This window comes from Ananas comosus, linkage group 2 (assembly GCF_001540865.1).
Source record: "Ananas comosus cultivar F153 linkage group 2, ASM154086v1, whole genome shotgun sequence".
Taxonomy (NCBI): Eukaryota; Viridiplantae; Streptophyta; class Magnoliopsida; order Poales; family Bromeliaceae; genus Ananas; species Ananas comosus.
In genome coordinates, this window is record NC_033622.1 from 12,580,929 (window position 1) to 12,596,636 (window position 15,708).

Here is a 15,708-nt window from a genome sequence, read left to right on the forward strand (position 1 = left end):
CTTTTTTTTTAAAAAAAATCAGAAAAATTAAAAAAGAATAAAAATAAAAAAAATATATGGAAAATAATAATGATTCACTCCTGAACTGAATCTGCTTCAGGACTAGATTCATGAATCTGCTTCAGGACTAGATTCACTCCAAGACGATGCATTTACGAAGTGAAAAAAAAGACATCATTGCCAAAACATTTGTCTTCATTATGGATTTATAAATTCATATTCATTATCATACACAAAAGTCTTATGCCTTATTTATATTATGCTAAACTTTACCTATACAGAACCTAGGATTCAATCTTATCCTAAATAATCAATTTTTTCTAAAAAACCCTTATCTGGAGATTAACTGAAAAATGAAAATCTGAAATAAAAACTAACTAGAAGACAAGATCAACTACTCAAATTTTATTTTTTAAAAAATAATGAATTCGATCGATTTAAACTGATTAACCAAATCGGGTCAGGCCAGTTCTACACCAATTTCAGTCGAAAGTTCATACATTTTCCTAGTATTTTCTTAGAACACTTTAAATTCTATAACTTTACAAATTTCGAAGTCCTTAAATAGTAGTCTTTTCTTTAGCTGTGAATGCTTTTTAGTATCATTAAATGCCAAACAACTGGTAGGAATCTAGTGTGCGTCGGTTCTAACAATCCAATTGATTTTGCATTTTTGAAAATAAATTTTGCTGATTAATACTATTGTAAGTCGTCCAAATACTAGTAATCGAAGCTTAGCGGCTGTGCAATGATAAAATCCCTCCATGATGGATTTTATTACAATTTTGACTAATTTGCCATGGTTTCCGTCTCCTTTCGGTAGATGCTCTATTTCTTGAGAATAAAGATTGGTTTTCCGCTACCCGTGCAGAGAAAGGTACAAAGTGAGGGATCTCTCTTTGATGATTACATTGATACAGACCATCAGCCAACCTCTGCAGTTAATGGAAATTTAAAGCCTTAGCTGAAAAGGTTGACCAAGAATTAGAGAATTCGTTCTGCGACGATTTATGTTCAAAACTATCTATTACCTACTGAGTACTGATGGACCATATTGAACTGATTTGTTGTTAATCTTTTCTGCCCCTTACTTTAGAAGTGCTCCATTCGTTGCTCAGATCTTCTTGATCTTAGGAATCACGGAGAGACCAATCAGTGGATATCTTAGTGGCACTTGTCTAGTAATATTCCTATGGATCTGAATAAACTAGTCAAAAGAGGATGTTACTGTTCTGTTTTCTGGAAAATACAAAAGATAACAGTTTCGAACAGCGGAGATTTAGGGTTTTAGGGTACCCTCTTGAGTATCTTGCTAGATTTTCTTCGATTCATAAACTACTGCATGACATGAACCTTTTTTTATCTTTTTACAATTCCTAAACTGAGAGGTCCATCAAGGAACAGGTGAAAAGAATATGTTCAACGCGAACTTGGATACGTATTTGCTTTTGCTGGTGTAATTATGATTTAGTACAAATGGGAGCTTCAAGGGAGTTTCAGAGTTTGCCGTTACAGCTGTTACGCTGCGCTCAGAGAGATCGTTAAAAATTTGACACATCGAATTTTCCCCATTCATTTTTGACCCCTCACATTTGATGTATAAATTTAGTAGCTAGCTTTATAATAGGATCTCACTTTTTTGGGAACTTTTTGCCATTATATATGTGGGGAAGTCATTGAACTGAGGTGTGTCAAATCTCTATCTCTCTCTCTCTCTCTAAATGGCTAACCTCAAGCCTTCAAATGCTTATATCTTTCTTCTATGTTTACTCCTTGCTGGGGAAGCACTTCTGTCGGAGGCGAGGCACTTGACGGAAGAGAAGCACGAGAATGAAGAGTGTGGAACCGAATGCTCGACGAAAGGCATTAGCAGTAGTGATCGAAGCATACCCAGAGGAATTCACTCTCAGAAAGTGGATGAGCGCCATAAACCGATGGTCCCTACCGATGATACTCGGCCCACCGCACCTGGGCACAGCCCAGGCATTGGTCATACTGTTGAAATCGAGCGCCGTCAACCGGTGGTGACTACCGATGGTAATCGGCCCACCTCGCATGGGCACAGCCCAGGCATTGGTCACACTGTTGAAACCAAAGTTGTGGGAAAAATGCCGTAGAATAGGCATCAACTCAATGCCGCTTCGTCATTTCGAACAAAGAGATTCACTGTCTCTCCTTTGTATCCAAGAATTTGTATTTTCTGTGTCAGTATCTTCTATTTTTGAAAGTTTGTGTAGATCTTTGAATTAGTAAACTCTATGTAATCTTCAACTGATTAATGAAATTGTAAATAATCATATATTTATGAACTTGTAGAGTTCCCCCCTCACCCTCTTTTTTTTTTTTTTTTTTTTTTTTTTTTTTTATGGGTTTCATCCTTGTGTAGTGATCTTTTGCTCATGAAAGATGATCAAATGACATGACATGTTTTGTATTACATAACATAATTCTGGGGTGTCAAATCCAAATTAAAAAAGTGAAAAATGTAGCAGAACAAGTTCGTTTAACATAACCCATATATTACGTGCAAATAAGACAAGTTCCAATGGGGACTCCTAAGAAAGATGAATATATTTGCTCATCATGCTAGTGTTCTTTGAATAAAAGGGCTTTATGTGTATAATATTATTATTAAGTACTCATGATTTATTCCTCCAATATGTAAAATCTAACTTCTCGAGTAACCATTACATAAATATTCTCTTCCTAAGGAGTTTTCCGAAGGAAATTATTTTCTTTTAAGAACTAAATAAAACTATAGTTTCATTGTTGAATAGAGATACTATACAGATGGAGACTGTTTAGCTAGAAATTTTTACGGGAAAAATATTTTGTGTCTTCATAAATAGTTTTCAGTAAATTATGTATTGGCGTTTTAGATTATACGTATGAATCAATTAAAGTCCTTAAAATTATTTGCGAGTTGTTGATCGGTATCCTAAACTATGAACAAAATCAACAAATAGATTTGAATTCAAATCTCACTTCGTGTGGAAATAAAATGTATGTTCTAATTAATAAAGGGTATCTTAAAGAGGAGGAAAATAAAAGAAAAAAAAGAAGAGACCACATGGTGTTTCTTGAACCCTGCTGCCTATGTTTTGGGCAATTCTTTTATTCCCTTTCCTTATTATTATTTTTGCCTAAACCAAAACATATTTTTACATATGACTCCCTCAGAAACAATCTAAATGGAAACATAATAATATATCACACAAGTAATTAAATTCAACTATTATGGAAACGTCTCTGACCCTCCAAATTAATGGCCTATTTGGGTCAAACTCTTCTTTTGTGAAGTAGTGAAGTTCCTCTTGATCTCAACCACTTCCAATTAACTGTTGATAGGACATTTGGCGTTATTTTTATAACAATGTAGTGGCAAGCTAATAAAGCTTCATTTTGCATTTGTTTTTTAATTAATGCTTGATTTGAGTAGTGATTAGATGAGTTTAAAATAATTGCATAAAGCTTATGCACTACAGCCATGTGGAGCACAAAAAAGAGAGGTGCTCAATTGTTCAGAGGGAAAGGGGAGGTTCCAGGAGCTTTGGAGCCAACCAAACATTAGAGAGCAAAATGAAGCATAATCAGAACCACACAAAAGCACTAAAATAGAATGTTTATAACATGCTTTACGGGCCCTAGCGCAGACTGTATAATTGGTATTCAAGATTTCAAATTCGAAACCTAGTTGCGTTATTTTTCTACCTCAGTTCATTTTTAACAAATAATGAATGAAACTTGCCGATCATGTAATTGTACAATAAAACACCATCATCATCTTATAAAAATATGGATTTTTTTTTTTAATAGAAGTAGGGAGTTTGAACCATGTCCTCTCAAAAATATTTCTATCAGCAAAAAGTGTATCATAATTATGACCTATTAATTTTCTTATATAAAATCTTTCAAGTCACTTGCAATGGCATTTTTTCTACATGTTATCTAATGTAGATCTTCATCATGTTAGAAATATCTTACTCTACNCATCGGGCTCGCAAGACGTTAATCTCCTATGAAGGATGGGAATACATTTTAAGATAGTGCTTCGCTTCTAGATCGAACACTTTCTGTTTTCGTTTCTTCAGCAATTTCAGAATTTTTCATAGTAATTTTTGTGTAAATTTATTTTTATTTAAATAACAAGATTTTGTTTCATAGTTTAATCACAATCGCATTTTGTAGAGTAAGATATTTCTAACATGATGAAGATCTACATGTTATCTAATGTAGATCTTCATCATGTTAGAAATATCTTACTCTACGAAATGCGATTGTGATTAAACTATGAAACAAAATCTTGTTATTTAAATAAAAATAAATTTACACAAAAATACTATGAAAAATTCTGAAATTGCTGAAGAAACGAAAGCAGAAAGTGTTCGATCTGGAAGCGAAGTACTATCTTAAGACGTATTCCCGTCCTTCATAGGAAATTAACGTCTTGCGAGCACGATCGTGATAGAGATTGTCGAAAATTCTTTCAACATCCGACGATAAAAAGATTAATTAGAGAGAGTTAATAGAGAGAGAGAGAGGGACAGAGAAAAGCTTGTTTATATTTTTTTTTATCCTTTTATATTCGTAGGGAACATTCGACTTCACGGTCTTCTTTCGCAAAGTAGTAATAGATAGTTTTTTTTTTTTTTTTAGAGATAGGTAGCATGCTACCCGTTTCGTTTATTTTATTTAGAAATAAACTTAACTGGAAATGTGAATCAACTAGAATTCGAACTTGGAACTTAACTGGAAATGTGAATCAACTAGGATTCGAACTTGGGTCTCGGGTATCAACCGCAAAGCCCTTTGTCATTTGCTCTTGGGACGGTCGGTAAGTAGTAATAGATAATTAATAAATGTATAAGCAGAAGAATAACTTAATAAATCAATAAATAAATAAGTAAAACCTAGTCATTATCTTCCTATCAAGCAAATAGAGGCGAAAATTAAAATAACTTTTACATTAGCTTTAATTCAGTTGATAGTTATTTTGAAACTGAAATTCAACGTCGGACAAAAAAATATACCATAAATAGAAAACAAATAAGCAAAATAGAGCAAAAAAAATGTACATAAATATTTCTTCTTTTTTTTGAGAGAGAGATAGGTAGCACGCTACTCGCTTCGTTTATTTCATTTAGAAATAAACTTAATTAGCTGAAAATGTGAATCAACTAAAATTCGAACTTAGGTCTCAGGTACCAACCACCAAACCTTTTGCCACTTGCTCTAGGAACAGTCGGTTACATAAGTGTTTCTTAGTAAAAACATATAGAAGCTTCTTAACCTAATGCATAGTTTGAAATAAATAAGTAAAATTTAAGGTTTTACATTTAATTTTTCTTTTTTTTTTTGTCCAGCAACTCTCTGTTAAAACTTAACAATTTGTTAAGATATTTTATAGCTTATTATTTTGTAAATGATATATATTTAGATACCAATATCAACATTGCAGTATCTATGCGACAAATAAACAAAAGAATAGAATGGGACCCAGCGAGTGATTATCCAACACAAATGACAACCAGCCATTGCAAAATCACAGATTAAGGAATATTCCCTTTTCCTTTTCCCTTTTTCCTTTTTTTAAAATATATGTACTAACACAAGTCAAAAAGTTATGGGGCTGCTAATTAATACGTAGATAACTTAAGAGAGATCACGCCCATCAAGTTGAATAAAATGGTGCAAATTGAGTGTCTATAGTTGTTTGTTAATTAATGTGCCTATTTGAATACAAGAGTGACAAATTTTTATGCAAATTTTTTTTTGGAGAAAAAGTGCTTGTATGTATGGGATCATTAACCCAAAGTTGAGCTTTCAAAAAGAATTTTCTCTTGAAAAAAAAAAATCTTTATATTAAGTGGTCTATGCATGACCCTCCATTACAACAAATTAAGTATGTTTTGAACGATCCTTTCTATACTATACTCTATTCTAACATCTTCAATATTTAGTATGTACTGACATCATAATTAAATATCACGAATAAATATTTTTTTATTAAATACTGGTAAAACTTTATTGACGCTATATTAAAGCGTCGGTATATTTATCGTGACATGTTTACTTAATGATTTTTTGCTTGACGCTTTTATAAGCGTCGGAATTATTTTTATCGATGCTTTAAAGCGTAGCTAGTTATTTTTTAACGTGTTCTTAATTTCAAGATTTGCTGTAGTGCTCATTTTCAGTTAGATACAGTAAAACCTAAAATCATGGCCGGCTAGAAATAAATTAAAAAATAGATAAGTAAAAATTATTAATCTATTTACGCGCAATTATTATTATTATTATTATTATTATTATTATTGGATAGAAAAATAACATGTTATCCACTTTGTTTATTTTTTATAAAAATAAATTTAACTAAAAATATGAAACAACAATACAAGAACCTCTAATATTAATTATCAAGGCCATTGTCACTTGTAACTCCCTTCCAAAGAAGTGCTCGGCCTTCTTATTTAACTTTGGGCCAATTAGATGGCTGTTTTTACTCTTTTAAGAAAAATATGACCATTTTTGGGTTCAAATTTGTAAATACTCCTGAAAATGCATGCAGATCACTGCAATCCTATGTATACACAAAGGCTGAGCGTACGTGCAAATATACATAACAATTAAAAATAAATCAAGAATGATTTAAAATTCGAAAATAACTTATATTTTTATTGGCTCTCCTTCCTAATTCTTTAAGGCTTCGTTTCGTTCGGGTATAAATAAGAACTATTTATTCCAGAGAAAAATACAAGTTTAGCTATAAGCGAGAACTAGACCAATTTTACGTTTGGATGAAAATTAGGTTATTTCGGAAAATAAGAAAAATAACGTTTAGATAGGAAACATGTAATGAGAAGAATAGTGGGTAGTTATAAATAGAAAATAATGATATTATCCATCTTATTATATGTAAATTTGAATTTTTAAATTTTACATTTATAATTTATGATTTTAAATTTTTAAATTTGAAATTAAATTTAAAATTTAAATTCTTAAAATTTTAAATTCAAGACCAAATTTAAATTAAAAAAAAATAAAATATCAAATTAAAATTTAAAAATTTTTAAATATCAAATATTAAATATTAAATATTAAATTTTATATTATAAATTTTAATTTTGAGATTATAAATTTTAAATATTAAAAATTAAAATTCTAATTTAAAATAAAATTCTTTTTCCTTCTATAGAGAGAGAGGGAATAAGGGGTAGGAACAAACTTCGAACCAACCAAAATTGGTGTTTGGGTACAAAAGGGGGATAAGGCCCTTATCCTCCCTCTTGTACCCAATCCAAACACCACCGGAAGATAAATAGAGAATATGGACAACAAAATATTTTAAAATTAAATAGAAAAATATATATTTTTTTCATCCGATATCTGTTAGTGAGAAAATTAAATTAAAGTATTAAATAGAAAAATAAATTTTTTCCACCAGTTATCTATTAAAGAAAAAAATAAATTAAAAGAAATAATTTGTATTCATTTCCAACAATTTCTATTCTTATCTTTACGTATTCATCTTATATTTGAAATTTTGAAAAGAATTTATCGATAGATTGAAATTTTAATCATTATTTAGAAAAAAATATTTTGAAATTAAATAGAGAAATAATTTATATTTAAATACTTATTTGAAAAGAAAAAATATTTTGAAATTAAAAATATTTTTTTTGCACTCGTTATCTTAGTTGAAAGTTTGTTTGTTACGTATCATTTATTATTTATTCATTTTCAGAAAAAAATAAATTAAAATTTATTTGTTATGTATTCATTCTTATTTTGAACTGTTTCTATTCTTATCATTATATTTGGAATTTTAAAATGGATCTATCGACAGACCGAAATTTGAAATATGTGCTTTTATATATAACATAGATAGATATTTGTTCAACATTAGGATTAGCTAATTTTCTATATCACCTTTCAAAATTTTGAATTTTATCATCCAACCTTTCAGTTTGTTGATTTAAGTATTTTGACTTCAAAATTTAAGCTTTTTTTTTATTTTAATAAATATATAATTATAAGAATTGTATAAAGTATATTAATTAAACCTATAAAGATAAATGACATATTCAAAATTTATAATCAAGTATTGTTGACCCATTCAAATCAAAATAGTAAAATTGAAATTTTAAAAGATTGAATAATCGATTAAGGCTTAATTTGGTATTGAGTTCTATCTAACGCTATTAGATAAAATGAGGTTGGATAAAGTATATAGGGATATGTTTCCGTGTTCTCCGGTGGTTCTGTAGAAAATATTTCGTAAATAACTCATCATGACATGCGAAACGCAATATTACATACAAAAATAAATATAATATTTTTCGATCGTACTTTCTTATCGCACGTAACGTAATTTCCTTACAATCCCAAACAAAATCTAAAAATGATACATAATTTAAATAAATTCTAAAAATGATACATAATTTAAATAGATTCTGCATACTTTTTAGCTGAGAATAAAAAATATATATATATATATATAATTATAATATATTTTTTATTTTTTAAAATTTTAAAAGTTATATTCAAATCACACATTAGCGGATAGTCATCAACGTAGATTTGGTCAACCTCATCACTTCCCTCGGATTCTCCTCCATCAACGGCCATCAAAGCATCCCACACGCTTGATCGAACGGTCCAGATTACACCACCGCCCGAAGTGGCCTCCCTAATTAATCTCCAAATCTCTCTCTCTCTGCCTCTCTCTCTCTTCACCTCTCTCCACGACCTTTTCTCTCTCCCCAACCCAATATGCAACAACCTACGGCGGCGGCGGCGGCGGCGGCGGCGGGAGGATCTGAGACGCAGCGGCCGCCGCAGTGGGGGACGATGCAGTACCCGGCGGCGGCGACGATGGTGATGCCACACCAGATGTTGCCGGCAGTGGCGGCGCCGCCGCAGCTTGCGCAGCATTTCATGCCCTTCCACCAGCCCCCGCCGCCGCCGCAGCCGCAGCAGCAGCAGCACTACCACCACCACCCGGCGGCGGCTGCGGCGGCGAACGGCGGCGGTGGGGACGAGAATAAGACGATCTGGGTCGGGGACCTCCTCTACTGGATGGAAGAGAACTACCTCCACAATTGCTTCGGCCACACCGGCGAGGTTAGGGTTTCCATAAAATCCCCTCCGCTTCTCGTCGTTGATGTCTTAACCCTAGATCTTATGTATGTTTAAGAGAATTATTTTGTTGATTATAGTTGATCTGGTATAAACAGAAAAGATGGATTGGTTTATAATTGATCAGCACAACACTATTTATGAGCCTGGAATAAGAAAAGGTCATTTCTTTTTTATCTTTTTGGCACCCAAAAATGGGAAGTGTAATTTTAGACAGGTAGTTCACTGCTTAATAGCACTTTTTACTATAATGTGAATCAAAGAAATGAATGTGGATAATTGACCTGAAAAATGATAATCGTGTCTCAGTTCGCATGTAAAATCGTCGAGATCTATTAAATCAGCATTGACAAGTGAAACTTTTGATGTAAGAGCTATCTAGATCAGTGGATTTACGCTTTGCTTTTTGGGTCATCGATTTCTTTGATTATCACATTCCCCAATCTCTTTGACTAGTGGAAGGTTATAATCATGGAAAGTGGAAAATGAGTCAGATCGGTTAATCATGAATAGCGTTAAACTGATAAAATCTGGGCGACAGAGAGAACATTAACTATCAAACCATAATGATATTTTAGGCATCATGATGAAAATGCTTGTGGGAGAGCAATTAGCTAATATTTCTTACCTTGCTTGATATGGTCAATAAGTATCTCCATTTCATAGAAATGTGATTTGATAATTACAATAGAAGTCAATTGGAATGGTAATAAGGTTTCTCAAACTAATCTTGCAACTTCACTATTTGCGTCAATTCACAATATTATGTTCATGATTTCCATAAAATTGTGCAGTACTTTATTTCATAGTACTATGTCTTTCTACGTGACGATAAATCAAATTTGGCACTCTTTCGTTCCTTATATTTTCTGTTGTTGTATTTCACTTGAAGATGAAGTTAATTTCTTCTCCTTATGACTAGTTTAAGCATTTTGTAGGTTGTAACAATTAAAGTAATTCGCAATAAGCAAACTGGACAGTCGGAAGGATATGGTTTTGTAGAGTTTTATACACGTGCAGCAGCTGAAAAAGTATTGCATAGCTTTGCTGGTCATATAATGCCCAACACAGATCAGCCCTTTAGGTTAAATTGGGCATCGTTCAGCATGGGAGAGAGGCGTTCAGATGTTTCTTCCGATTACTCCATATTTGTAGGCGATCTAGCTTCTGATGTCAATGATGCAACACTGCAAGAAACTTTTTCCAGCAAATATTCTTCTGTAAAAGGCGCAAAAGTTGTTATTGATGCGACAACTGGCCGTTCAAAGGGTTATGGATTCGTGAGGTTTGGAAATGACGAGGAGAAGACACGTGCCATGTCTGAAATGAACGGAGTGTATTGCTCCAGTCGGCCAATGCGTATTGGCCCTGCAACTCCCAGAAAGTCTTCAGGTGAGTGCAAGTTTTGCTATTTTATTCTCATTTCAGCCATACCTGCAAATACATCAAGTACTTCAAAAGTTTGAACTACCATGGATGCTTCTGTAAATCCGAAAATGCCCTTTCTGCAGGGTATTAATGAAAATCGCTTGTGATCTGACTTACTATTTTTTGTGGACTTTCATCCTCACTCTGATTTTCAATTATTTTTTTTACATTTCTGTTTCATATCTGAATATACTATGTGATTCCGTTTTGTTTTTTACCCTCAGTTTCAACTCATTACATATCCTTACTAACGTCAAGTTTTGCTTGCAATCACTAATATTACATTCTCTATCTTCTTCTTCTTCTTCTTCTTTTGGTTCTAACAATCATTTAACCGCAGGTGGGTCTGGATCCAATGGTGCATCAGCACAGTCAGATGGCGATTCAACAAACACAACAGTAAATCCTTTGCTCTTGTCTGCTAAGTTACCGTTCTGCCATTTATATTATCACTTTTGTAGGTATTTGTTGGAGGTCTCGACCCATATGTCAGTGAAGATGATCTTAGGCAGGCCTTTTCTCAATATGGTGACATTGCTTCTGTCAAAATTCCAGCTGGTAAACAATGTGGGTTTGTGCAATTCGTTCAGAGGTATATTCTATTAACTTCTTGATTATGTCTATCCTCTACTTTTTCTCCTTTTAAGGCTACTTTTTTGCATTCTTATCAACACAGAACCCCAATAATGCACGTTTTGTTTGTTTTGGTAGAACACATGCTGAAGCAGCATTACAAGGTTTGAATGGAGCAGTAATTGGGAAGCAGGCTGTTCGTCTTTCATGGGGTCGCAACCCAGCAAATAAACAGGTATAGCTTGTAAGGTCTACTTTCACCTCTAATAGGTGCTGGATATATTCATTTGATGGGATAATGTTAAACTCAGTAGCTAAATATATTTAGACCATTATGCAAGGATTTAAGTACTGTGGCACAGTACGGCACAGTGCATGCCGGGCCATGCCGATGAGTGTTGGTCACAATAAATACATAGGTGCCAACACATAATGACATGATTTTTTTTTTAATAAGAAAAATTTCTAATTGTTTATTATGTATCTTTATCAATTTTTTTGAACTTTATTGAGAAAATTACTTACTAGTTTAAAGAAAAAAGGATTTTGAGCTATGCCATCGGCACAGGGGCTATATCGTGCCGGTATCTTGTTGGCATGATACAACACTATGGATATGGTCCGTAACGATGGGCACTTGAATTCTTGCTATTATAGAATGGTATGTTATCTATATACCTATTATTTTGTCATATAAATGAAAATCCAGCATTTGCTCACTTGTTTTGCCCTCTTATTACATTATTTTTTTAATTCATCATTTATTCTTTTTTGCAGATAAGGGCTGATGTTGGTAATCAGTGGAATGGTATGTATTATGGGCCGCAGTTCTACAATGGATACAGTTATGCCTCACCTTTTCCGGATCCGAGCATGTATGCTGCTGCATATGGGGCTTATCCCTTCTACCGGAATCAACAACAGGTGAGCTGAAGAGACTGCAAATAAAGAGAGTAGGAGAGAGAATGAGAACTCATTTGAACCGGCATAGTTGTGGCCTCCAAAGATCAGTGGATGGGCCTTAGCGTGAGTTAGAGGTAGTGACTGGTTGTGTACAGTACATTTCCATGGCTAGCACTTCTAAGGTTTCATTTTACTCGGAATTTTCCTGTCAACTTAAAAATTTTGACTCGCTGGTGAAATTAATTAAACTTAGAGCTATTTAATCCTGTTTGTGTGCCTCAATTTTCATGGTCATACCGTTATTGTCTTATGTTTTGGAGAAGTTCAAATGTTGCTTATGCTTGTAATCCGCTAGTTCCTCACTAGTAGACTGCTTTTATTAAAGATTTTATGGCTCTTCTAATCATTATTGGGCAGCTGACAAAGATGCATCAGAAATTAACAACCTCATCTACTCAAATTGTGCCCTTTGATGTGTCATGTTTTGTCGATCATCTTTAGCTTTTGGTTTGTGATTTTAAAATTGGTGTGGTACGAACCATTAGGAGTGATACTTCAGTGAGATGAAAATTTACTGCAGCTGCGAAGTTTATGAAGATGAATAACTGAGACACGGTTAGCTAATGTAAAGATCACTCGATTACCATTATGTGAGCCCCATGATGTGTAGGAAAACAGAGCCCTGCAGTTCTTTGGATATGCAATTTCTTGTCGCATAGATGGATTCATAGAAGGAACAGAAAACATATATCTTTGAAGTAATTAAAAATGTTAGACAATATCTGATGAACATTTGTATAATGACCTTTAGTCACTGATCAAACAGGTTTCATTGTCACACATCTCTCATAAGTCCAAGTTCTTTATTGATTAGCTGCTGAGTTTAGTTAGGAAGTAGGTGGAAGCTTGGCCCTGAGGAAGCAAGCGATCATAGTTAGTGCTCTCTCAGGCTGATAGCTTGGAACCATATGCCCTGCTCCTCTCACTGTAACCAGCACCAACCCTTTGTACTCCTCAACATAACCTCCGACCTGCGAAACATAGTGTTTTTTTTCCCTTTTTTTACTTCAATTTTCTCAACAATTGCTATATTTAAGATTAGTGCAGTTTTATTACTACCTCTTGGTTGGAGTACCATGGTCGCCATTTGTTACTTATCGATAGATTAAGCTTTTTGAGAGCATTTTTCGTCGCTGTTATTGGCACTATTCCATCGGTATCACCACTGTTTGAAAAAAAAAAGGGCATAAATGACAAATATTGAGCTTTAAATTGAAAAAATGAAGGTTATGTTCATGGTAATATTTTTACCTGTACAGCCAAATTGGTAAGCCACTTTCAATGAGATTCTTGATTACCGGCAGCGTAGTCTGTGGCCTGTCTTTCCATTGTAGGAGACTGCGTTTAAACGCCAAAATTATTGAGATTTATCGGAACTAACCACAATTTACTGATCTTAATAAATTGCATGATTTTCAGCAAACTTAGAGAGGGTTATTACTTGCAGAATTTCCAATCGCGTGCTTTCGCATGAAGCGCTTTCTGCACTGCACGATCGTTCAGATAAAGAGAGACGAAGTCGTCCGTGCATGGGTCGAAATCTCCCACCTGATCAGTTCCAACTACAGTACTTAAAACTGGTTCGAGGGAACGGAACTGTAAGTAGCTGATTTCTTACCCTGTCGTCGGGCTTGGTTTCGCGATTCTCAGCAGAACGACAATTTGGAGCGTAGATGTTGTACCAGTCAATGGATCCAATGTCGATTTCAGATTCAGCATCAAAGCATTCGTTATTCGGTGCAGAGAAGTTGCATTTTTCTCGAATTTTACTGTAACTCTCATCAGAGATCAAAGCATGTCCCCATTGGAACTCATATGTCCCCTCCATGTTTGTTGGAACATCTACAAAAGCATTCCCTATCTGATGAACAAAAAAAACAACCAAAGTTTACCAATCAGCTTCTTATGTTCTTTGCTCTTTGAACACATTCAGGTGCAGTTCACTCACAGCGACGCCGCGGAGATTGATGGCCGCCTGGTTGCTGCCGCCTTTGTTGTGACGAAGAATGGTAGCAGCGAGCTGCGGGATGTAATGCCCCGCGTAACTCTCTCCGCTGATGAAGAAATCTCGGCCCTTGTACTGCGGAAATCTCTCGAACCAGTTGGCGAGAAAAGTGTAGGAATCCTCAGCAGTTCTGTTATCTCCATTACTGTAAATATCATCAGATGTGTTCGAATACGAGAACCCCACGCCCACAGGCGACTCCAAAAACAGCACATTAGCCACTGTAAAGAACAATTACAGCTCTTGTTAGCAATAGTTCTCAGTTACTAATATGTAAATTAAATTCTCGTATAAAACATGTTGGTTTAGGTTGAAGAGAATTAGCCACCATTATTCCATGCATATTTGTTCCTGTAAAGTGTTTTTCCATCACTCTTTACTCTGAAGGGGCCTATTTCCTCAAAGGCTCCATACCCTAGTGATGAGCAACCTGGTCCTGCAGAAAAAATTATAACAATATATATGTAAATCAAAACAACAGTAGGTTGAGCTTCTCTACAATATGTGATCAGTTAATGCATGAACAAGAAAAAGGTTCGTAGTAGTATTGCCAAAGTAGCTAGCAATAATAAATTTCATGAGTATTCCTGTTAAGTCCTCTTTATTAGTATTAGTATTGCACGAATTTTGAAATAATCCGACGATTAAAAAATCACAAACATATATATTAAACTCAGAGCTCAACTCATATATATATATATATATATATTGAGAGAGAGAGAGAGAGAGAGATGGACTTGTGTATGAGTACGGAGGCCTTTATGTTTCTAAGCCGCTTTTGATGATGGAATTTTTAAATCAACGATCAGTTTTGTTAGACTTCATCTAGTATATTTGAACTATCTAGAAAGTAATTTTTGTAAATTTTCGATATTATTTACCTAGTGCTCTAAAGGATTCAAAATCAATAATTTTTAATGATTGATGTGTGTCCTTTGTAAGTTCAACTGTATAGAAATATTCAAATTAGATTAAGTTTTCATAAAAAAAAATTATACTATTTACAACAAAATCAATATTTTAGTAATTTATTTATACCTCCATTAAGCCACAAAACGAGAGGCTTCGTCGACGAATTTTGTGGAGACTCAGCAAAGTAGTAGAAGAGAGCTCTTCCCTTCTTCGGCTCCACCGTCACGTATCCGCTGTACTGCACAAAATCGACACCCTCGGGCTGGCCGGGCAAAGCATCGATCTTGTCGGCCGCCATTAGCCCCTCTTGTTGGCCAACAAAAACCGGAGAAAGTGCGCCATCGGCCAATGAACACAATTCTGCAGGCCTCGAAAACATAGTGGATTTCATCAGCTTCAACAACTGCTCGACCTGCATGTTAGCTTCGTTGGTTTTTGGAAATGCGAAGAAGCATAGGAAACCGAAAAGCAAAGACAAGTACACCACCGTCATCTTCTTTTTTAGTTCTTCTTTCTTTTCTTTCGGTCTCTTTTATAGTTGGTTCCGGTGCTGTGGAAAGCCGGATTTACAGCTGAGGAAAAACATATCGAAAGAGAGGATTGGTTCCTTTTTTTCTTTTAAATGCAGTGCCTTAATACCTGTTTTGACCATATCTTCGGAGATCGAAGATCGTAAATGTAGTCCCTAA

General features: G+C 34.2%; 3 protein-coding genes across 4 annotated transcripts; 1 reads left to right on the forward strand and 2 right to left on the reverse strand.

Annotated features, from left to right (window-relative positions):
• Nucleotides 8,681–12,308, forward strand: LOC109706485 (polyadenylate-binding protein RBP47-like). Of its 2 annotated transcripts, XR_002215217.1 has the most exons (7): nucleotides 8,681–9,123; nucleotides 10,077–10,530; nucleotides 10,907–10,965; nucleotides 11,028–11,158; nucleotides 11,278–11,374; nucleotides 11,708–11,800; nucleotides 11,917–12,044. XR_002215217.1 is itself a non-coding variant. In XM_020227329.1 (6 exons), the coding sequence occupies exons 1-6, from the start codon at nucleotides 8,773–8,775 to the stop codon at nucleotides 12,070–12,072; spliced, it is 1,248 nt and encodes a 415-aa protein (XP_020082918.1). In that variant the 5' UTR covers nucleotides 8,688–8,772; the 3' UTR covers nucleotides 12,073–12,308. The 2 variants fall into 2 exon arrangements, 1 of the variants encoding a protein (XP_020082918.1); XM_020227329.1 differs by lacking the exon at nucleotides 11,708–11,800 and having other exon boundaries at nucleotides 8,688–9,123; nucleotides 11,917–12,308.
• On the reverse strand, nucleotides 12,930–13,930 carry LOC109727791 (serine carboxypeptidase II-3-like). Its single transcript, XM_020257973.1, has 5 exons — nucleotides 13,721–13,930; nucleotides 13,544–13,650; nucleotides 13,354–13,440; nucleotides 13,162–13,267; nucleotides 12,930–13,073 (listed from the first exon to the last, which is right to left on the reverse strand). Exons 1-5 carry the CDS (start codon nucleotides 13,928–13,930, stop codon nucleotides 12,930–12,932), a joined length of 654 nt encoding a protein of 217 aa, XP_020113562.1.
• On the reverse strand, nucleotides 13,850–15,512 carry LOC109727801 (serine carboxypeptidase II-3-like). Its single transcript, XM_020257986.1, has 3 exons — nucleotides 15,146–15,512; nucleotides 14,436–14,543; nucleotides 13,850–14,328 (listed from the first exon to the last, which is right to left on the reverse strand). The coding sequence occupies exons 1-3, from the start codon at nucleotides 15,510–15,512 to the stop codon at nucleotides 14,006–14,008; spliced, it is 798 nt and encodes a 265-aa protein (XP_020113575.1). The 3' UTR covers nucleotides 13,850–14,005.